Source organism: Rhinopithecus bieti, unplaced genomic scaffold (assembly GCF_001698545.2).
Source record: "Rhinopithecus bieti isolate Rb0 unplaced genomic scaffold, ASM169854v2 scaffold_315, whole genome shotgun sequence".
Lineage (NCBI taxonomy): Eukaryota > Metazoa > Chordata > Mammalia > Primates > Cercopithecidae > Rhinopithecus > Rhinopithecus bieti.
Genome location: NW_016803481.1, coordinates 3,519,887 through 3,543,309, shown reverse-complemented (window position 1 = coordinate 3,543,309; position 23,423 = coordinate 3,519,887). Strand labels below are relative to the sequence as shown.

At 45.2% G+C, this 23,423-nt stretch overlaps 1 protein-coding gene across 2 annotated transcripts; it reads right to left on the bottom strand.

The window, feature by feature from the left end:
* Nucleotides 1–3,222: 3,222 nt before the first annotated feature.
* PNMA2 (PNMA family member 2) lies at nucleotides 3,223–9,714 on the bottom strand. Of its 2 annotated transcripts, none has more exons than XM_017885319.1 (3): nucleotides 9,563–9,714; nucleotides 5,302–5,435; nucleotides 3,223–5,009 (listed from the first exon to the last, which is right to left on the bottom strand). In XM_017885319.1, exon 3 carries the CDS (start codon nucleotides 4,514–4,516, stop codon nucleotides 3,422–3,424), a length of 1,095 nt encoding a protein of 364 aa, XP_017740808.1. In that variant the 5' UTR covers nucleotides 4,517–5,009; nucleotides 5,302–5,435; nucleotides 9,563–9,714; the 3' UTR covers nucleotides 3,223–3,421. The 2 variants fall into 2 exon arrangements, with proteins under 2 accessions (XP_017740808.1, XP_017740819.1); XM_017885330.1 differs by having other exon boundaries at nucleotides 5,359–5,435; nucleotides 9,563–9,672.
* Between the last annotated feature and the right edge of the window lie 13,709 nt (nucleotides 9,715–23,423).

Here is a 23,423-nt window from a genome sequence, read left to right as displayed (position 1 = left end):
AAAAAGAAGAAGAAGAAGAAGAAAAGGGTTACTTCAGTCCAGAAAAGCAATATTCTACCTTCAGGGTCATTCACCCTTGGTAGAATAGAGCCTGGGAATTTATCTGTACGGTTACGTTCCTAAGCAAATGAGCTGGGGGGTCTCTGAGGCAACTGACCTCTACCTTTTGTTTCTGTATATTTTAAAAGAGAAATTGATGATGGGTGGATCAAGCTCTCTCTTGTCCCCAGAGACATAGTTCAAGTATTCTTATTCAAGCATTTTTTGCTTTCAGGTTTTCTTGCCTAGAGGATTCTAAGACCTTTTGACTTTAGCTTGATTTTCTCAAGTTATCTCTCAAAATTTTTCAGTAACAAAGCTCCTTCTTCAAGCAGTAGTTTATAGAGGCCACAATACAGGAATCAGAAAAACTCAGGATTTTATTAGCATATATTTATTTTATAACTTCACATTGGTAACATTTTACTTTGTATGCTGTCAATAAATGACAATGAAACCATTTTCATAAATACAAAAACACATGAAATTAAGGAGTCATGGTAACCACTGCATCACTTTGGTCGAACAGTATTAAAAATATAATTTAGAAAGATAAATGATCACAAGTGATACCTTTAAAAAAATGCTTTTCTTACAATCTCAGGATATTCTTCAGTTAAACTGAACCACAATCAGAAAAAATAAGTAATTATTTAAAAGTCAAACCTCTCACAATTGTCAACAACTGCTGGAAGAGTCATCACAAATATAAATAACAACAAGCATTTAAATTTACAATAAGAGCTGAAACAGTTTCTAACACCATGGTAGACTGGAAGTCAACTGGAAGCATATTAACTTGTGACCGCACAACTGTCAGGACAATAAAGAAAGCATGCATTGAGTTGAGCAGACAGCAACATCATGAAAATCCTAAGCGCTTCAATGTATTGAGGGCTTTCTGTGTTCCAGATGTCATGCAACGTGCTTTAAAAGCATTAAGTCATTTGTTCATAACAACCGTGTACTCTCATCTTCTTATTTTTCAGATGCGGAAACTGATGTCTAGAGAAGCTAAGCAATTTGCTTACAGTATGCACAAATCTACCACGAGACTACACATCAACTGTGTTGGAGCTTTGCCTAGCACATATAACTAAATGGTGTTCATCTGCACTGCACTCACTCACTTACGTGATAACACAGGTCTGATCTAAATACACAGGTCTGATCTAAACAGCCATGTGGTGCTACCGCTTTTAAAATCTATGAACAATTAAAAGTTCAGATACGTACACAGATACCATAAAGGAAACTTTGCTCTAAGGTCTACACAAAATGAGCCAATCTGGAAATAAATGCAAACCTGGTGGTGAATGCTTCTGTGTTAAAATTTGGTTATCAGCCCATTTGAATCTAGCTGTTATTTACTAGAGATTTAAAGAGTTTAGGCCGGGCGCGGTGGCTCACACCTGTAATCCCAGCACTTTGGGAAGCTGAGGTGAGGGGATCACTTGAGGTCAGGAGTTCGAGACCAGCCTGGCCAACATGGTGAAACCCCGTTTCTACTAAAATACAAAATTAGTCAGGCATGGTGGCGGGCGCCTGTAATCCCAGCTACGTGGGAGGCTGAGGCATGAGAATCACTTGAACCTGGGAGGCAGAGGTTTCAGTGAGCTGAGATTGTGCCACTGTACTCCAGCCTGGGCGAAAGAGCAAGACTCAGTCTCAAAATAATAATAATAACAATTTTAAAAAAATAAAGAGTTTAAAATACATTTTGGAGATGGAACTACTAGAAAATCTCTGCAGAACTGCAGAGCACAATGTGAAAGTCATCAAGATGGTGGAGGGTGGACTAGTGTGAGTCGAAGTTCTGGGCTTCTGTCTAGGCTCCATCACTTCTTAGCATTTTGGTGTTGAGGAGACCACTTAACCCGTCTGAGCTTGTTTCTTTCTCTTTATAAAGAGCAAAATTATACCACAACAGGGTGGCTGTATACATTCAGTGGGATATAGATGAAACACCTTGTGCACAGTAGGCCCTCAATACATGTGAGTTCCTTTTCTCTCCTCTTTGTCTTTTGTTGCCACTAAAAATCTTCTCTAAGCAAACCAGCCTGCTCACTAAATCCAAACCTGCCCTAAACACCTGTGCTCTTGAGCATGCTGTCCCCTCATGTCCCCCTTTCTCTGCGGACACCTGTCAGGCTGTGGACCTCTTGAAAGCAGAGCTTAGGTTGAGTCATCTGTGTCTTCAGGGCCCGACACAGCACCTAGTTCTGGGACCATCTATCTGACACCTAGCAGAAAGGCAGGAAGAACACTTCCCAGGTTAAAACAACAACAACAACGACAATATCAACAAAAACCTGCAAGCAGAGATGGTCCGATTCACTGGGTGATGATACTTTTATTGGGGTGATGAACTTATTCACACAAAGGATTAGTTAGCCTTTTACCTGTCTAGATCATCTCCTCATCTAGACTGGAACCTCTCTGAGGGCAGGGCCCATTTTGTTGGTTCATAACTGCTCAACTGTAGGTTATAGCTGTAGTCTTGTAACTCCTTGAACTGTGTCTCACAAAGCCAGGTACTCAGGGAGAATTTGCTGATTTAAGGAAGCGAAACACCTGACAAGTCAAACAGCTTGATTTTTGAAACATATTACAAAAGGTAATTTTTTTTTTTTTGACTGCCAATTCTTTCTTCTATGGGCCAATTCTGGTCTACTTGGGATTATTTAAAGAAAATTAGAAGTACAAGTGTTTCAGATTCCTTCAGGCTTACAATCTAATATTTGGAGTTTAATCTTTTGTTCATTAATAATCTACAAAGGGTCTAAGAAACTCCTAGATATTTTTTTCTTAAAAAGAAAAATAAAGGGCCAGGCATGGTGGTTCATGCCTATAATCCCAGCACTTTGGGAGGCCGAGCTGGGCACATCATTTGAGCCTAGGAGTTCCAGACCAGCCTGAGCAACACAAAACCCTGTCTCTACCAAAAAAACAAAAGAATAGTTAGGCATGGTGGTCTATGCCTGCAGTCCCAGGTACTTGGGAGGCTAAGGTGTGAGGATCACCTGAGCCTGAGCCTGGGAAGTCAAGGCTGCAGTGAGCCACTGCACTCCAGCCTGGGTGATGAGAGTGAGACCCAAGAAATAAAGAAGAAAGAGAAAAAGAAAAATAGGAAGGAAGGCAGGAAGGCAGGAAGGAGAGAAGGAGAGGAGAGAAGGAGAGAGGGAGGGAGGGAGGCAGGGAAGGAAAGGAAGGGAAAGGAGAGGAGAGGAGAGGAAAGGAAAGGAAAGCCAGGTCAATAATTGGCTTTCATGCTTTGATTTTAGTCCCACACATTAAAGAAAAAAAAAAATTTAAAGGTCTTAGCCTAGTAAAGTGAATGTCCCTAGGCCCACTGGCTATGGGTCCTGCCCCCAGGTGGTTTTCAGTCGTCCCCTTCATGATTCCAGCCGCCATAGCCATCTCCTTCCTCTGGCTCTTCGATACTCTCATTCTCAAAGGAGGCCTCTTCCTCCTCTTCTTCCCGTATTACCTTCATTAGCTCAAGGAAGTTGGGGGGCGGGCCCTGATCCTTCAGCTCCCTAAGCCGGCACCACAGCATCTGGTTAAGAGTGGCCCCAGCCATGACCTGCTCCAGGCGGACCTGGTCTGCAATACGCCGAGGGATGGCGCGTTTCTCCACGGCTCTTCGGAGCAGGGTTTCTAACCGTAACACATAGGCTGAGACTTTCTCTCCTTCCTCCTGATAGGTCTTCAGATACCTCACCTGGGCTGTCCTGCGGCTCTCTAGACTCCCAAACACTTGCTTAAAGGCCTCCAAACAGTCTTCTACACTGATGGACGGGTTGTCTGCCTGCACTATGTGCATGAGGTCCAGGGCAGGGCCCCGCAGGCTTTCTGCCAGCCATCTTTTCTTTTCTGCCTCTGTTACTGGCCACTCTTTGACTATCTCCGTGGCCTGTTCCAACCAGACCTCAAAGGGCTCTTCCTCTGGGGCTGGGACAGCACTCCCAGAGAACACTCGCAGTTTCCGGTATCTCATAGGTAGCAGGGGCTGAGGCGCATGTGCCATTGCCTGTCCCAACAAATGGGCCAGTAATTCTGGTGAGATGCAGGGCACTGTGGCTGGAGACACGCCCTCGTGCCCCAGGGCTCGAAACATACCCGAGACTGTCTGCCCCTCTTTTTCTAGAAAGAGGTTCAGTCTTTCAAGAAACTCAGTGTCCTGATTAGGGGTCTTAAAGACCACCTTCCAGACACCCCCCTTTCCCTGGACCTCACTGGGAATGGCCGAGACATCAGTATCTTCCAGAAGCTCTAGTAAGACAGCATTGGCATTCTCCTGCTTCCGGAATATCTTGCCAAGCATTCTATACCTGCCCAGAGACTTTAAAGTCTCCTGAAGGACCTCCTGAATCTCAGCCTCCTCATAGTCCGCCGGTATCCCCGTAACCATCAGTGACTTCTGCTCATCCACACTCATTATCCTGCACCAGTCCTCTAACAGCGCCAGTGCCATTGTCCCAAGAATTGACCCGCTCTGACTCTACCGGCACCAATTTGTTAGTGGGGCGGCTATGCACTGACTTAGTATTGAAAATATCCTGAATGAGCGTCTAACCTTAGAACCCACCAGTGAATGGGTCCCAGACTAGGTCACTCAAAGACAGTTCCAAAGTTTTCTGGACAAATGACCCTGGCCTCCTCAGTGGCAAGAACTCAGGACTTCTTGTCTTTAGACCTGACCCAGGTGGGCAGGTTGTATCTCAGTTCTATTCTAACCACACCTCTGTCCGCAGCTCTGAAGTTTGGTTGCGGATGATTTTCTCAAAGATGCTGGCAGCCACGTGGCGCTGACCGTTCTCGGATAGTTGAGGCACCTGGGTCAGCTGCTTTCTCCACAGCCTCCTGGTCTCCGATGTTTCGTCTCTCTCCAGTTGGTGGGAAAATGCCTTCCACTCTGGTACCCAGAACTCTTGGAGAGAAGCTTCCCAGCAGGGTGGCTTGGAACCCTAGTGAAACAATGTTCAGTTTTACTACATAGTGCTCTGTTTCCCTGGAAGCATCCATACTCTAGTCTGGAATGGAACGGGGGGCAGATGGGGGTTCTGCTTCACACTGTGCTTGCATTCGTCCCACCTTGTTTGCTTACTGTGACTTTTTTTCTCTTGAGGACTCCAATGAAATCTGGCGTCCCCACCATATGCTCATCAGACCTGTTGATTAATGTCTGAGCCCCAGTTAAGGACAGGATTCAGGGTCTTTGCCATGTGAAAGATGAAATCAGGAGATGGGGCTAAATACCTGTTTATATGTTCCCAAGTGTTCCACAAGAGGTGAGGAGCTTATTTATTCATTCACCTTTTAGCACAGGAAGACGTCACCCACCTCCACACAGTGGTGTGTCTGGCTCTTAGCTCTAGCCAAGCCAAGCTGCCCTGTTACACATAAATAAGAAGAACAGGTATTTATGCTTCATTAATGTTCAGTAGGAAGACTGTTAATGCACTTATTCAAAAATATGACAATCTTTCACAATACTACTCAGTATTAAGTTGCTTTACCTCTTCGATTAACAAAACTAATTAGGAATCACTCAAACATTTAAAAATAGTTTAATCTAGGTATAACAATTCTGGGGAAAAAAATCTCAGGGCCGACTAAGTTAATTTGGGAATTATGAATTAATTCTCTCTTGTGTCTGGAAGGTTTTGCAAACACACATTTGGGCTTTGCTTTTGCTATAAACAGTAAGTGAAATAGTTTGAATGTTTGTCCTCTCCAAATCTCATGGTGAAATGTGATCCCCAGTGTTGGAGGTGGGGCCTGGTGGGATGTGTTTGTGTCATGAGAGTGGATCCCTTATGAATGGCCTGGTGCCATTCTTGGGGTAATGAGTGGGTTCTTGTTCTATTAGTTTCCTTGAGATCTGATTGTTAAAAACAGACTGGCACCTCCCTCCCCTCACTCTTGCTCCCTTCCTTGCCACATCTGCTCCCCCTTTGCCTTCTGCTATCACTGGAAGCTTCCTGAGGGGTCACCAGACGCAGATGCCAGCACCATACTTCTTGTACAGCCTGCCAAACTGTGACCCAAATAAGCCTCTTTATAAATTATCCAGCCTCAGATATTCCTTTATAGAAACACAAAATAGACTAAGACGGTAAGTTACTAACGCAACACTCCCCAAGCATTTGTTTCTGTTTTTGTTTTCTGAGACAGGGTCTCACTCTGTTGCCTAGGCTGGAATGCAGTTGTGTAAACACGGCTCACTGCAGCCTTGACCTCTCCTGGGCTCAAGCAATCCTTCCACCTCAACCTCCTGACTACCTGGGACCACAGGCACATACCACCATGCCTGGCTAGTTTTTAAATTTTGCATAGAGACGGAGTCTCCCTACGTTGTTCAGCCTGGTCTCAAACTCCTGGGCTCAAGCAATCATCCCACCACAGCCTCTCACAGTGCTGAATTACACACATCAACCACCACACCCAGCCTTTCTTAGCATTTGAACTTTAACCCATCATTTGAGAAAAAAGAAAAAAGGAGGAAGCACACCTATCATTTGTTCTGGAGAACATGTGGGGATTAGAGAACATAAAAAAGTTAGAGTTGTCCAGGCTCGGTGACTCACGCCTGTAATCCCAGCACTTTGGGAAGCCGAGGTGGGTAGATCACCTGAGATCAGGAGTTTGAAACCAGCCTGGCCAATGTGGTGAAACCCTGTCTCTACTAAAAATACACAATTTAGCTGGGTGTGGTGGTGTGCGCCTGTAATCCCAGCTACTTGGGAGGCTAAGGCAGGAGAATCGCTTGAACCTGGGAGATGGAAGCTGCAGTGAGCCGAGATCGTACCACTGTACTCTAACCTGAGTAACAGAACGAGACTCTGTCTCAAAAAAAAAAAAAAAAAAAAAAAAAAAAAAAAAAAGGTTAGAGTTCCTAATATCTCCCAGTTACTGCTGTGGAGTATGTGTTAAGGGGCTACAATCATTTCCCTCTTGGCCTAAACATCTTCATCAATTCAAATGGGGCCATACGCCACGGTGCTGTCCTGTAACTCTATCAGCAGTGCTCCTGCTGTGGGCACATCTCCTCAGTCATCTGGGAGGTGCTGAAGGCACCAGCGGTGCCAGAGAGCCAGGAGGGCAAAATCCTGCTTCACCCTGTGCCCAGGAGTCTCAGAGACCCGAGACTGCTGACTTCTCCATGCCTGACTTTTCCTTTCTAAAATGTGGGGGCTGTGGGGGAGGGGCAGGTACAGTGGCTCACACCTGTAAATCTAGCACTTTGGGAGGCCAAGGCGGGAGGATCACTTGAGCCCAGGAGTTTGAGACCAGCCTGGACAACATAGTGAGACCCTGTCTCTACAAAAAGGAAAATAAAAAAATTAGGTGGGCGTGTGGCAGTCGCCTGTAGTCCCAACTACTTGGGAGGCTGAGGAGGGAGCCGAGTGGATAAAGGCTACAGTAAGCTGCGTTTGCACCATTGCATTCCAGCCTAGGTGACAGTGTGAGACTCTGTCTGAAAACAAAACAAAATAAAAAAACAACTGGGGCAACCTTCCTCCCCACTGGGATATTTAGAGGAAACAGGGAATGTAAAAAGATACTGCCCAGGAAAAAGCATCTCTACCGTCTACAGAATGACTGCCATGCTGAAGTTAGGCTGTCTTCGGATGACTCTTCCTCCCAATGTGACCTGCACTGTGACATTCAAATAAAAACATTGCAAAAAAACACCCTTGATATACAATAGGGACACGGATGGAAATATCTGGATACGGTAGAAACAGAAGAACCTTGTATTTTCTCACATAAAGGGGGTCACAGGACAAGCTGGAAAAGAAGCCAGACTTTGAGGTGGAAGACCCCCACTGGAATTGTTGGATCATTTAACCAAATCCCCAACCTTGGCTATGCGCCCCAAACTCTCTTAATCTGTTTCTTAACCTGGAAAGCAGTGCTGATAAGGCAGGCATCTCACAGAGGGGCTGTGAGGAGGAAATGATGTAATTCATTTCCTTGGAATGAAGAAGGAAGCGCTTTTTTCAAAAGCTTTATTCAAATGCAAAGCACATCTGGCGCTAAGTCCAAAATGCGCCCTCGGGTTCTCTCAGCCCCTCCACTCCTATATTCTTCTTCCTCAGTCTCTCTTTCTCATCCGGAGACGCTTTTCCACCTATCACGGTGGGCTGATCTTCAAACTGCGACTGGTTGTGAACCAGATGCAACTCTATTCACCAAACTATCTCTCACAATTGGATGGTGGAGGTGGTTGGTAACCGCATTTAATCCTGGGCTGACAATGGTACTGGATCCCTGGTTACACCGCCCTGCGCGGTCGCCCTGCGGTAAATGGCCTCTCAGCCCAAACCCACCCTGGTTACTGAGCATGCCCAGACCTCCCTCCCGGGCCACCAAAGGAGGGGCACCATTTCTGCAGGATTTTGCCACTGTGGAAAGAGAGGCGGAGCTGTCATCGCGCAGAGGCAGGGACTGATACGCGGAAAGGACGTGGAGATGGGAATAAGCAATGAAGGACCCGCATTGACCGTGTTAGCACACAAATCTAATTGCCCCCTGGTTACTTACCAACCCTGTGGCCGTGGCTCAGCTACCTGCACACACACACCAAGTTCCTACACACCTTTCCCCCGCTTGGCCCCACACAATTCATGGCACTCACAGCCCACATCCTACCTCCTTCTCCGCACCAGATACGCACCCGCACTCACTCCCCAAACACGTGGCATCTGGTAACCTGGGAAACGCCGCGGCGGTGGCGCAGTGCGCAACAGGGGCGGGGGAATCAGGCGGGGCACTGGGGCGGGGGAAGCTGGAGATTTGGGGAGGGGTTTCTATTTGTTTTTTCGCCTTTTTTTTTTTTTGGTGGGGGAAGCAGGATAAACCAAACCGCGACACGTTCCTGCGCCCTTCTTGGCGCAGTGGCGCAGACATGGTCCATGGCGCCTTGGGCAATAGAGCAGGTCTGCACCCCCTCTCTAAGTCGTGGCACTGGGCTGGAATTCCCGACGGCACTCTTTGCTACACCCCCATAGACCACAGACCTGCGTCTCTCTCTATATTCCTCTCCCATCTGCTATGCCCCTCTGCATTTCTTCCCGCCATGTTGTGTGTCCCCCAACTCCCCCGTCACCCCAACCACACCAAAGTGGATGCACGAAGCGGGAACCTTCTCGTTTCAGTCTCTGCTCCGTGCAGCCTGCCAAGGCGAGTGGGCAAACTGAAGCTTGGGTGTCCAGCGTCTTGGCTGGCCCCCTCCTGTCCACCCTGCGTGTGCTACCCCTTGTTCATCTTCAGTGTCACCCCCCTTCTCACACCCTGAGTAGCCTGGCGCCTGGCTTGTCCCCTTTTCCCATCCATCAGCTCACACCCAGGGTAACGGGGTGGGAGCCCTATCCATAGTGCGCCGTCGCCCCCGGCCCACCTCCGCCATATGACGGGGCAGAGGCGCCTGGACCAGGCAGGTGGAGGAGAGGGGCACTGGGGCCGAAGGCTGCGCCCTCGGGTCCTCACTCCGCGTGCCCTGCCCAATACTTACCCAGGCGCAGAGAGCGGTCAGCAGGCCCTCTGCTCCGCATCCATTAGCTGGTGTTCTGGCCGCTTCACTTCCGGAGCGCGGGGCTAGGGGCGGTGCCGCCCTCCCCTCTCTCTCTCCTTCCCTCCTCTCCAGCCCTCCCCTGCGCGCTGCTCCCCTCCCCGGCGCCGCGCCCCACCCGCGCCTCCCTCCTCCCCGCGCTGCCGGGAACTGGCAGCCTCTCGGCTCCCGCAGCCGCCGCGGACGCCCTCCCAGATCCAACTTTGCCGCTTCCCCGAGCTCGCGCTGTAGCCGCGGGGGGCGTGGGCAGGGAGGAGAGAAGCGGGGTCAGGGGGAGGGACCGGGAGGGTGGGTCGCCGGCTCGCCAGCCCTCCTTCCTTTCTGTGCACCTTGCGGTGGGCGGCGAGCGGCAGCCGCGGCAGCAGCTAGGGGGCTTGTGCACACAGCAAGGGAGAGTTAGGGACTGGCAGACGGACGGACGGACGGCGAGGACCCTCCCTGAACCCCCGAGCCATGGCCGAGAGAAAGCAATCCGGGAAGGCGGCAGAGGACGAAGAGGTCCCTGCCTTTTTTAAAAACCTGGGCTCCGGCAGCCCCAAGCCCCGGCAGAAATTCTGTGGCATGTTCTGCCCGGTGGAAGGGTCCTCGGAGAACAAGACCATCGACTTCGACTCGCTGTCGGTGGGCCGGGGCTCCGGGCAGGTGGTGGCTCAGCAGCGGGACGTCGCCCACTTGGGTCCGGACCCGCAGCCGCCGTACTCGCGGCAGGGCCGGCGCGCCGGCGGGGAGCCATCTGTTGAATCGAGCCGGAAGGTGGAGATCCGGAGGGCCTCGGGCAAGGAAGCCCTGCAGAACATCTACGACCAGGTCGGTGTGGGGGTGGGGGGTGGAGACGGAGGACGGGGCGCGGGGATCGCCCCTCCCTCGCCCCTGAGCCCGGCGCGCCCGCCTTCATGCCCTGCCCTGTACATCGCCTCCCGCATCTGCACGCGCACCCCGCCCTACCCGCCCCTTCTCCGCGCAGGGTGCGGCGAGGCTCAGGCTGGGCGGTGGGCGACCGTGAGCCCACAAAGGCTGCCCGAGTCTCCTTGAGCTTGGGAGGTGGGGGGTGGGCATAGGGGATGGGCTGATCCCTTGCTGGGGCGGGCGGTGGTCGCCTGGGAGGGGATTGGCTGCGGTTCCATTCTTCTGAAATCCTCCCGGGCGGCTTCCGATGGCAGCTGCGACTGGGTGCCCCACCCTTTTTTTGAGGCGGCTCGGAGCGTGCGGTGGAGGCTTTGCGTGAAGGCCCGCGGCTCCCGGGTGGTCGGGAGGGGCGGGGGTTCCGACGGCCTCTCCCCGCAGCCTCAGCCGGCGCCTTCTGCGCTCACGTCCTGAGCTCCGAGGCCAGGACCATGGTCAGCGTCCCCCGGACCGCCTCAGAGCACCGCACCGCCCTTGACTCCTGCTCGCAGCTTGAGAAGAGCCAGGGAGGCCGTGGAGTCGCCCGAGGAAACCGAGACGCTCCTAAATAGCCTATGTGGGGAACAAAGTTCCAATAAGTGTCTCAGCCAGGGTTTCACAGAGCTCTCCCCAAACCGCTATGTGGGAGGCACTTTAGGAACCGGGGAACTAAGTGGATTATGTTCAAAGGGTCAAAACGACAAGAAAAGGGGGAAAACCCCTCGCATTCGAAATAGACTATCGAAGAAGACTAAACCCCCTCTTCTGTGTTAATGGGGAAACAAAGGCCATTTTGGTCACTCTTGATTTTAAAAAATGTTTGTCACTTTCTGACAAATATGAACAGTGAGCATTTTCAGCGCAGTAATAATCTCACACCACAATTTTCTCTTTATCTGAGTGATCCTTACACTAGTGTAATTCTTTTCCACAGTCTTAATTTCTTAACTGATAATTTACAATGCAAAATGTTTTACCACGTTTTCTGTTTCTCTCCCATATCTCGTGGTAAAAATGAGAAGTCAATCAATGAATGATTATTGATTGAATACCTATCGTGCGCCTTGCTTTGTAGGGCAGGGGGAAGGTTAGTTATACAAAGTGCAAGAGGTTTCTTCTTCTCAGAAGGCTTCCAGAGTAGTTGGGAGTGGTCTATACATATTCAGTGAGGGATCCCACAAGCATTTACATTTGTGTACTTACAGTGACAGCCTTTGAGAACAATGCAGAGTTGGTGATGATGGTGGGGCATGATGTGACTGTTTGCTGATGTGACATAGAGTTTTGACTTTTGTAGGGTCAAGTCTAGGAAATATAAGCCATTTGCTGTCATTTGTAAAAGGCAACACAACTAATAATTTATATCCACCCCCAGCCCTGCCCTCTAATTTGTTCATATAAGGGAGTGTCTCATATCCATATTTCACTATGAGTCAAGCAGAACCTAAACCCAAAAAACTTACTTTGTTCCAAGTGATCAGACAATTGAAGTAAAAGTTTCTAATAATTTAGCTTATACTGAAAGCTGAGTGTGTGTGAAACACTTCCCTATGTGAATACATTGGGTGAGGGCCAAAATCATACAGCATCATGGTTGAGTGAGTAGCCTCATGCATGGCGAGTTGTGCTGGTGATTCTAATGTCCTAGACGAAGCAGTAAAAACAACTGGAGAATAAATAAGAGATCATGTAAAAAATGGCAGATCAGAGGATAGGGGTGGAAAGTGGCCACCCCTATCATGATAACAGTGAATTAAAATTCAAGTTTGAAAGGCATAGTTTCATCGGGTTGAATAACACTTCTTTTTTCTTGGCCATTTGGAAGCTTAGATGTTTGAAATTCTAAATTGTAAATCTAAGGCACACAGAGTGGGAGATTTGAAGAGAAAAATACCCAAACAAACCGCCAGGCAATTTTAGATTGCAATCCACATTGGCTTCAGTTGCCCAGTTATTAGTAACAGAGGGCAATTCTAGCTTGGCCTTTCTGCAGCACCTTCCCCTGAATTTTCATGTTTAATCTTGCCTTATCATATAAGGCCTATTCAATGAGATTTTGTCATTCATGACTAAGAGGATTTATCTGGATCGGTACTTGCAATGTTTCAATATTTCATGTCTGTACAAAAGGGGAAAGGCTGTGGCTATACATGTGTTTATATTTATAACAATAGTGACTTCTGAAAAGCTCAACTGGCCCACCGTTTTGACAGAATTGACTTGTCATTAGTTAGTTTTCAATGAATGAGCCAGGTGAGTGCCAGCATCTCCATGCATTCTAATTGGAAGCCCTGGCACAGAGAAAGGTGGGGGAGATTGAGAGTGGGTGGATCCTGGGACCCTAACTCACACCATCCCTCCTCTCTTGCAGCTTTATTTGTGTGTTATTAATGTATGGTCAGACGTGGCTTTGCTCAGCTGTTGCACTAAGATGCCTGCTGTTACCCTAGCAAGGCTTTGGGAAGGGAGAGAACAGGCTTCCTTGACCCGCATGCCACATGGCTCATGAAATATTAGAGATGTTGGACATGTGCATTTGCAGGAACTAAATGAAATTATGTTCAGAGTGTGACCCAGACAGCACCAGAAAGCGATGGGTGTGGCTTGACTTGGCATGTCAAATTTTGGCAGAGAGAAAGAGCTGGTATAGTGATTGTGAATGAGGAAAGCGTCTATCCTGTTATTCTCTTTTCCCTATAAGGCCACTTTGGGCTGCAGTGAGGTTACATGGATCACCACTGTGAAAGACTCTGAACCTCTTGGAAGAGAGAGAAGAAGGGCATCTCTGTTGGCCCAATCCTCCCTTGTCAGTGCCCAGGGGTCCTTCAGCCTCTTCCCTTCCTCCTAGGAACTCCCTCTGTTTCACCGCAGACACAGTGTAGCGAGAAGCAGTGGCTCCACCTGGGATACTGGACCATAAGAATGCTTTCCAAAGGGGCCTCTAGGCCCTTTTCCCAGCAGCAAACAACTTATTCAGGCTGGGGTGACAGGGAGTGATTCTCTTCCTCTCCAGGGCAGGTGCCACTGAGTGAACTGCACAGTGCTGCTGAGCTTGACAATGTCACTGAGTCTGTGAAGTGCTTTCTGGTGCTCCCTTCCATCTGGGTCCCCAACCCTTCTCCCTGTGTTGAGTCTCTTCTGGCCCTGGGAGCCTACTGCTGTGCTGCCCTCTAACTGTTCAACATCATCCCCACTCCATTCCCCATAGGATGCCCCTTCTAGACCTTTCTTCTTCCAGAGGACAACAGGTTCTAAAATCACTCTTTGGCCGCCCTTCTCCCATTCAGAATTCTTAACTTGCATTAATCTTAAAGAGAAATTCCAATGATTAAAGCCATCTGCTCCTCAGGCGAATGACTGATGCCCAAGTTGTCCCCAGAGATCCGTGGTTTGGTAACAGACTAGACTGTTAAACAAAACGAATGCGTAGTTAGTGGGGTGTGTGGTGGAGATTTGGAATAAAGGCAATACCTTGATACTTTACAGGTCATATTTGGTTCAAAACAGGAGATATGAGCATTTGTGTGTTCAGGATTCCAAAAAACCTAAGACCCACCTGGGTTCAAAAGGAGGAAAGTAGAGGTGGGGAGTACTCGGAGAGGGGAAGGAAATGATGAAAATCCATAATTATTGTTTGCTCTTGATTTCCCAGCTGATTATTTAACTAATCATATAATTAGTTAAATTAAAAAATAATTTTTACATAACCTAAAATTTGCCACCTTAATCATTTTTACGTGTACAGTCCAGTAGTGTTAAGTGTATTCACATTGTTGTGCAACCAATCTCCAGAACTTTTTTCATTCCCCCCAAGCTGAAGCTCTGTACCCATTCAACACCAGCTTCTCATTCCACCTCTTCCCAGCCCCTGGCAACCACCATTCTCTTTTCTGTCTCTGCCAGCTTGACTACTCTAGATTCCTCATATAAGTGAAATGACACTGTTTATGTTCTTTGCGACTGGCTTATTTCACTTAGCATAAATGCCCTTAAGGTTCATCTGTGTTGTAACATGTGACAGAATTTCCTTCCTTTTTATGGCTGAATAATATTTCTATGATTAGTTAAATTATAACAAGTCTTTAATGATTTAAAAAGTTGTTGCTCAATTATTTGGCCTGCAATAATTAATTGTGGGAGGAAGGAAGAAGGATTAGATTTGGGATGAAATAGGCCCCCAGGTCTGGGGCCTACAACCTAACCAGAGGAAAACTCCTGCCAGCTAACCAGCATCTACCATCTTTCCCCTTGGAGCTCAAGGATGGAGAGGAGAACTGCTGTCATTGAACCCCAGTGACAACTTCTGGTCATGACCTTTGCATGGTTGCATATGCAGTGTTGCGTGGTTCACAAACTCATGGCTCTGTACCATGGAAATGAAGGTGAGGCTGGGGAGTTTTTCTAGCCTGGTAAAGACAGGCCACATATTCCAGGGTCCTTTGGTGCAAGCATCCCTCTCTACTTTCTTGAGCAAGAAGGGGAAGTCAGAATTGATTATGGATTCAAATGTATACCCTCATTGAATGTCAGAACTTGCAAGAGACCTAACGATTGTTTAATTACCTCATTCTAGAAGTGAAGAAAGTGATGTCCTGAAAACTACTTCATTCCTTGGAGCCCAGGTGATAGTCCCAGGACTGGGATAGAGGTCTCTTGTTTTCAGTCCCACTGTGGTCCTCTACCAGTAAAGCTGTGTTATTTATGTAGCACTATATAACTCTAGAATGTGCTTTTAAATTCTAGATTCTACGTTTTAGAATGTTTAGAGTATATTGTTCTATTAATAAAACCTTGCCCCAACACTGTCTGATACAGGCATTATTTATTTTCTGTAAATAAGGAAACTGAGATTTAGTGATATTTACTTGCCTAATTCCTAAGGTCTTGCTATTCAGTAAGTATGTAAACTAGGATTTGAACTAATATTTCCTAATCTAGTATCATATTTCTTCCAATAGTCAATTCTGTGGCTCAGTTACACTGCCAGAGATATGTAGTAAACGTAAGGGTACAATTTAATTTTGCAGGCAAAATATTTTACATCCCATTAAACTCCGTATTTTCTATGGGGTAAGTCCTGTGTTAAATGCTTTGTATGGACTATTTTATTAATTCTAAGATGACTCTACTAAGTAGGTGTTACTTTTATTCTTATTTTGCAAATGAAATATATAAAGGTAAATGCGACTTGTAAAATGATATGGTTTGGCTGTGTCTCCACCCAAATCTCATCTTGAATTGTACTCCCATAATTCCCACATGTTGTGGGAGGGATCCGATGAGAGATAATTGAATCATGGGGGCGGTTTCCCCCATACTGTTCTCATTGTAGTGAGTAAGTCTCACAAGATCTGATGGTTTTGTAAGAGTTTTCCCCTTTTGCTTGGTTCTCATTCTCTCTTGCCTGCTGCCATGTAAGACATGCATTTCACCACCTGCCATGATTGTGAGGCCTCCCCAGCCATGTGCAACAGTGAGTCCGTTACACCTCTTTTTCTTAATAAATTACCCAGTCTCAGGTATGTCTTTATTAGTAGGATGAGAACAGACTAATACATAAAGCAACTTAGGGCTTGAACCCCAGGGATATGTGACTAGAGAGCTTTTTATATATCACTCTGATATATACTGATTTGCTTTTGATATTAATTATTTTTTCTCATTTTATCTCCAAAGAATGTATTATTGCAAAAAAGTTCTGAATGCCTATTTTTTTTTGTTGTTGTTGTTTTGTTTTGTTTTTTATTTCAGTATACTCTTTGGAGCCATTTATAAAATGGACTGTTGATTTGTCTTTATGAATGTGCCCTAAACTGCTAACACTCTGTCTATCATTTTTTAAAACATAAGAAATGTCTTCAAATATCCCTGGGACACAAGTCAACTGTGACAGTATGAATGACATGCTTTTCTAAGATTAGAAATTAGAGCAATGTGATGACAGTGTAATTTTTCTACTTGATGTAAATCATTGTCTTAGTCAGGCTGTGATAACAAATTACCATGACCAGGTGGCTTGAACAAGAAACATTTATTTCTCATGGTTCTGGAGATTGGGAAGTCCAAGATCAATACGCTGGCAGATCTGGTATCTGGTGAGGGCCCACTTTATGGTTTCCAGATTGCTGTCTTCTCCTTGTGTTCTTACGTGGTGGAAGGGGCCAAGGGAGCTTTCTGGGGTCTCTTTTATAAGGTCACTAGTCCTGTTTATGAGGGCTCCACCCTCACGGCCTACGCACCTTGCAAAGGCCCTACCTGCTAATACCATTCCATTAGGGGTTAGGATTTCAACATAGGAATTTTGGAGAGGGGAACACAAACACAAAGTCCATAACAATCATGAAATACAAGCAAATGAAACTAATGAAAGAGTCATCAATAAAAGCATTGGCAGGTAGGACTGACGGACACTTGATTTAGTCGGTTGCAGCTGGTGGTAACCTAGTACCATAGGTACTGCACACAAATACTGTCTTGTGTGCAAGTGCCTGGTCTTAAAGGTGGTTTGTGTTTGTTTTTGAGAATACACAGATAAACTGCGTGGGCTCTGATTCTGATGGCATCCTGCAGAAAGCACTGAGTAAAGCCAGCTGGTAGTACTGGCTCTGCCATTGACTGGCCACGTGACCTGCACAGTCATCTAACCTCAGTGGTCATTGTGTTGTCCTAGGAATCTCTAATGCTCTTTCTATCCATTTCCACTGAAGGCTCTGAAAGAAAGTTATGCTGCCCATGGCTGTTTTTTTTTTTTTTAATAATCGAGACAAAATTCACATAACGTAAAATTCTCGTTTTGGCGGCTTTGAAGTGAACAGTTTAATGGCTTTTACTGCATTCACAATGTTGCATAACCATTTATGTTTAATTCCAGAACATTTTCATCCAAAAGAAAGCTTGTACCACTAAGCAGTCACTTTCTTTTTCTCACTCCTCCCAGGCCCTAGCAATCACTAATCTGCTTTCTGCTTTTTTTTCTGAGTGGATTTACCTGTTCCGGACATTTCATAGACGTGGAACCATACAGTACATGGCCTTTTGTGTCTGTTTTTTTTTTTTTTCACTTAGTATAATGTTTTCAAGGTTCATCTATGTTGTAACATGTATGAGTACTTCCTTCCTTTTCAGGGCCAAATAATGTTCCATTGTTCTGTATGTATCCTATTCATTAGTTTTTCCAATTAGTTGATGGACATTTGGTTTGTTTCCACCTTTTGGCTATTAGGAATAATATTGCTATTAACATTTTTTTACAAGTTTTTGGTTAAACATATGTTTTCAAGGCCTGGCACCGTGGCTCATGCCTGTTAATCCCAGCCAAGGTGGGCGGATCACTTGAAGTCAGGAGTTCGAGATCAGCCTAGCCAACATGGTGAAACCCCATCTCTAACTGAAAATACAAAAATTAGCCGGGCACGGTGGCACAAGCCTGTAATCCCAGCTATTCAGGAGACTGAGGCATGAGAATCGCTTGAACCCGGGAGCCGAGGTTGCAGTGAGCCAAGATCGTGCCACTGCACTCCAGCCTGGGCAACAGAGTGAGACTGTCTCAAAACAAACAAACAGTTTTCAGTTTTCTTGTGTTCTGCCTAGGAGTAGAATTGCTGGTCATGTAATAACTCTATGTTTAGCTCTTTGAGGAACTTCCACACTCTTTTCTATAGAAGCTGTACCATTCTACATTCCCACCAGCAGCATGTGAAGGTTCCAACTTCCGCACATCCTGGCCAACACTTGTTATTTTCCTTATTTTGGTTATAACCATCAGGTGGGTGGGAATTGGTATCTCATTGTGGCTTTAATTTGCATTCCCTAATAACTAACAATGATGAGCCTCTTTTCTTGTGCTTTTTTGGCCATTTGTGTGTCTTCCTTGGAGAAATGTCTATTTAAATCTTTGTCAATTTTTTTCAGCTGGGTTATTTGTCATATTGTTAAATTGTATGAATTATTTATGTATTCTAGATACTAGGCCCTTATCACATCTATGTTTTGCAGATATTTTCTGCCATTCTGTGGATTATCTTTTTTGATGGTATACAAAAGTTTTAAATTTTGATGAAATCCAATTTATCTATTTTTTTCTTTTGTTGCTTATGCTTTTGGTATTATACTGTCCCCGGCTGTTCATAAAACTGCTGGATCATCTGAAATCTAGCAAAGGAGTTCCAGTACCTAATTTCCTAGAATCATATTCATGTAGCTAAATCCTTGAGGAGGTTTGAAATTCATTTAGAATAGCATTTGTAGTAGCTCAGTATTCTTGAGCGTTTTGTGCACTGAATAAGCCGTGTTCTTCTATCTGAAGATCTTGTTCATATTTTAAAAACTCCTTCTTTGTGTGTGCATATATATGAATGTATACAGACATATGGGTATATATGTATATATATATATAAATTTTTAATAAAGTTTTAAATTTGCTTTCTAATCCAATGATTTGGGAGTGGCAGGGATGGTGTTGAGGAAGGCAGCAACCAACAAACTGAGTTTTAAACTAATAAATTTAAACTGTGGCCGGGCCGGCGGTGGCTCAAGCCTGAATCCCAACCGCACTTTGGGAGGCCCCAGACTGGGATTCACGAGTCAGAGATCGGAGAACCATCCCTGGCTAACACCGTGAAACCCCGTCCTACTCAAAAAAAAAATACAAAAATCTAGCCGGGCGAGTGGCGGGCCGCCTTGTATTCCCCCAGCTACTCGGGAGGCTGAGGCAGGAAATGTGTAAACCCGGAGGCGGACTTGGCAGTGAGCCCTGAGAATCCGGCCGCTGCACTCCAGCCTGCAAACAGAGCGAGACTCCATCCCTCAAAAAATAAAATAATAAATAAAAAAAAATAATTAAACTAAATAATTTTTTTAAACTAGATAAACTAATAAAATAAATGAGTTCAATTAAAAAATTATATTGTAATAGCATACACCTAACATAAAATTTACTGTCTTAACGATTTTAAATGTACAGTTCGGTAATGTTAAGTATAGTCACATTGTTGTGCAACCAGTCATCAGAATAATTTTCATTTTGCAAAACTGAAACTTTGTGCCCATGAAGCAGCAACAACTCTTCATTCCCCTCTCCTCCCAGCCCCTGGCAGTCACCTTTCTACTTTGTGTCTCTGTTGGTTTGACTACTTTAGGAACCTCATGTAAGTGGAAGCAAAGAGTATGTGTCTTTTTTTGACGAGTTTATTTCACTTAGCATAATGTCCCCAAAGTTTGTTCATGTTGTAGCATGTGTCAGAATTTCCTTACTTTTTTTTTTTTTTCTTTTTTTCCTTAAGAGACAGGGTCTTGCTCTGTCACCCAGGCTGGAGTGCAGTGGTGCCATCATAGTCCACTGTAACCTCGAACTCCTGGGCTCAAGCAATCCTCCTGTCTCAGCCTCCCAAAGCACTGGGATTACAGGCATAAGCCACTGCCCCGGCCCAGAATTTCCTTTCTTTTTAAGGCTGAGTTTAAAAAACAAGACTGAAGATATTCTATTGCACGTATAGACCACATTTTGTTTATTTGTTCATTTATTCATCAGTGAACAATTGGGTTGTCCATCTTTTAGCTCTTGTGAATAATGTTGCTATGAACATGGCTATGCAAATACCTATTTGGGACCTTGCTTTCAATTCTTTTGAGTGTGTACACGGAAGTGGAATTGCCAGATAATCTGATAACTATTTAATTTTTAAAGGAAACTACTATACAGTTTTCCACAGTTGTTAAACCATTTTACATTCCCAACAACAGTACTCAAGGTTTCCAGTGTCTCCACATCCTTGCCCATACTTATTTTTTGGTAGGTTTCTTGTTTGTTTGGATAGGCATCATCCTACTGGATGTGAGATGGTGTCTCATTGTGGTTTTGTTGAGCCTCTTTTCACAAAGGATTATGTCCTTTGCTGAACAGACATTCTGATTTCAATTTTTATTTTGTTCTTTTTTAAAGAAATAATAACGAAAGTACCATGTTTATTGTAGATGACCTTGATAAACAAATTTTGAAAAGAAAATCATCCATAGTCTTACTACTTAAAAATAACCACAGATAGTATTTTGTTGCATTATATTTTCCAGGCTTCAAATTTCCATTAAAAATGAATGAGGGCCGAGCATGGTCACTCACACCTGTAATCTCAGCACTGTGGGAGGTCGAGGTGGGTGGATCACCTGAGGTCAGGAGTTCGAGATCAGCCTGGCCAACATGGCAAAACCCTGTCTCTACTAAACATACAAAAATTAGCCGAGCATGCATGGTGGCGTGCGCACCTGTAATCCCGGCTACTTGGGAGGCTGAGGCAGGAGAATCGCTTGAACCTGGGAGGCGGAGGTTGCAGTGAACTGGACTGAGATTGCACCACTGCACTCCAGCCTGGGCGACAGAGCGAGACTCCGTCTCAAAAAAAAAAAAGAGAGGGAGAGAGAGAAAATTACTGTTTTGCAATATTCCTGACATCACTAGATATTACAGTTCTTGGTGCTATTTCCCAAGTTTAGAGGTGTTGTTTGATGGTTTTCCTATCTGTGTTCATATTTCAGACTGTGATTTGTAAAATTATGTTAAAATTAAAAAACATTTTAAAGTCATCTGCTACATATTTTTTTCTTAGTTTTCCTCTAATTTTTAAATGGCTTTGATCTCTTGACATGCAAATTTAAAATTTACAAGTTGATCCATCTTTTCTGACATATTTTTTGCCTTTGTAGTCATTCTGACTTTAAGATTATATAATTATTTACCTGTGCTTTCTCCTAAAATCTTTTTGAGTTTCATGAGTTTTTAAAATAGTTTTTTGGGTTGTTTTTGAGACAGGGTTGTACTCTGTCATCCAGGCTGGGGTGCAGTGGCATGATCTCAGCCCACTGCAACCTCCGCCTCCCAGGTTCAAGTGATTCTCCTGCCTCAGCCTCTTGAGTAGCTGGGATTACAGGTGCGTGCCACCACACCCAGCTAATTTTTTGTATTTTTAGTAGAGACGGGGTTTCACTGCATTAGCCAGGATTGTCTCCATCTCCTGACCTCGTGATCTACCCACGTTGGCCTCCGAAAGAGCTGGGATTACAGGCGTGAGCCACCGCACCAACTCTGGGGTTTTATATTAATTAGCAATAGGTCATGTTATTGAACTCGCTCTTGGCTCTAATAGTTTTCCATTGATTCTTTTTAGACAGTTTTATTATCTGTGGCTAATAATAGTCTTGTGCGTTTTTTGCCAATGGCTTTATTCATCATTTCTCTTCTTTGTCTGATTACATTTACTATAACTTCTAGAACCATGGTGGTAATATTAGGGTTCCCTGTTTGATTTCTGACTTTGATGAAAAGGCCTCTTTTGTCATTGTTTGAAAGAGATGCTCTCTATCATGTTAAAGAATCATCTTTTAATTGCTACTTGAGCATATTTTCAATGTCCTTCAGTGAGTGACCACCAGGAACACACCTGTAGTTGAACCAGTTGGGTTTGTGGCTTGTTGCAGTGACCCCCCTTGGTATGTTCCATGGGGGATCTATGGGGCGCCTCTGTCCAGGGGTGTGAGAAGGATCTGGGCTTTGGTTGGGTGATTTTGGAGGCCCAAGGAAGTGAGGGTGCCCTCTGGGTTGGGTGATATCAGAAAGTGGGGACAATCCTATGACTGGGCATCTCAGTGTGTCTTCTGCAGAGCAGGTCAGATGAGACTGAGGCTAACGCTGTAGTTGACAAAGAAGCAGTGATCACTGCTATTAGTTACAGTGGGGGAGTTTGGCATTTTGTGGCTTGAACCAATGTTCAGATTTTATTAAATCTGACTGGGGAGTGGGCTAGTTCTGTCTTGGTCCATCCTGGACAAGAGTGGCCTGGCTGCTGCTGACGGGCCCTGAACTCATTTCTGTTCAACAGGAGAATGCCCAGCCCTTGCTGTGAGTGGCAGATCAGCTCTTGGTGACTTTTTTGTTTCTCAGTATGCTGTTAAAATCAGGGATTGATGTGATAAGTTATATTGTCTGGTGTTTTATTTTTGTTTTAGAGATACCTTCCTACCCTCCATTGAAGATGCTAAATATTTTCCTGAAAGTTTTTTTTTTAAGGATGATCTCTCCTATCCCTTACTGTGTAGTAATTTTTCATAAGCTTAAATTTTTTCTTTTGTATTAATCTTCAATTCAGATGAAATCCCTTTGGAATCCATGTTTTCGGCAGAGAAGTGTGTAAATTGTCTTTGGCCCTACTCTGATGACATATATTGGTCATTTCAAGCACCAGGTCCTTGTCCAATTCTTTTTTTCTGGTTCAGAGGTTTCAGGTTTGGGTTTTTACATGCACCTTTCAAAAATAAATTGGGAGGCGGTTGCCAGCTTTTATGTTGCCAAATAAGGACCTTAAAATTACCACAATATTATTTCATAAAATAAATGACATCTTAACACTGACATCATAAAGGGAAATTAATCCCAGAATTAAAAAATATGTACAATTTGGGCTTTATAAAAAACTAAATGTATGGTTCTTATTTGTCTATTTTTTTTTTTTTTTGATAGAGTCTGGCTCTATTACCCAGGCTGGAGTGTAGTGTAGTGGTGGGATCTGGGCTCACTGCAACCTCTGCTTCCCAGGTTCAAGCAAGTCTCGTGCCTCAGCCTCCCGAGTAGCTGGGATTACAGCCGTGCAACACAGCACCCCGCTAATTTTTGTAGTTTTTAGTAGAAATAAGGTTTCACCATGTTGGCCAGGCTTGTATTGAACTCCTGGCCTCAACTGATGCGCCTGCCTCGACCTCCCAAAGTGCTGAGATTACAGGCATGAGTCTCCGCGCCCGGTGTCTCATTGTGACCCAGATTTATGAACACTGCCTCAGACAACCTAGCATCAGCTGCTAGAGCAGCACTGGTGAGGTGACACCTCTGCCTCTCCTTGTCTGCCCCGTATCCCGCTTCCTGCACAGTCCCTTTCCA

Coding starts and splice junctions, on each gene's coding strand:
- PNMA2 (XM_017885319.1), bottom strand. CDS start 4,516: ATGGCACTGGCGCTGTTAGAGGACTGGTGCAGGATAATGAGTGTGGAT.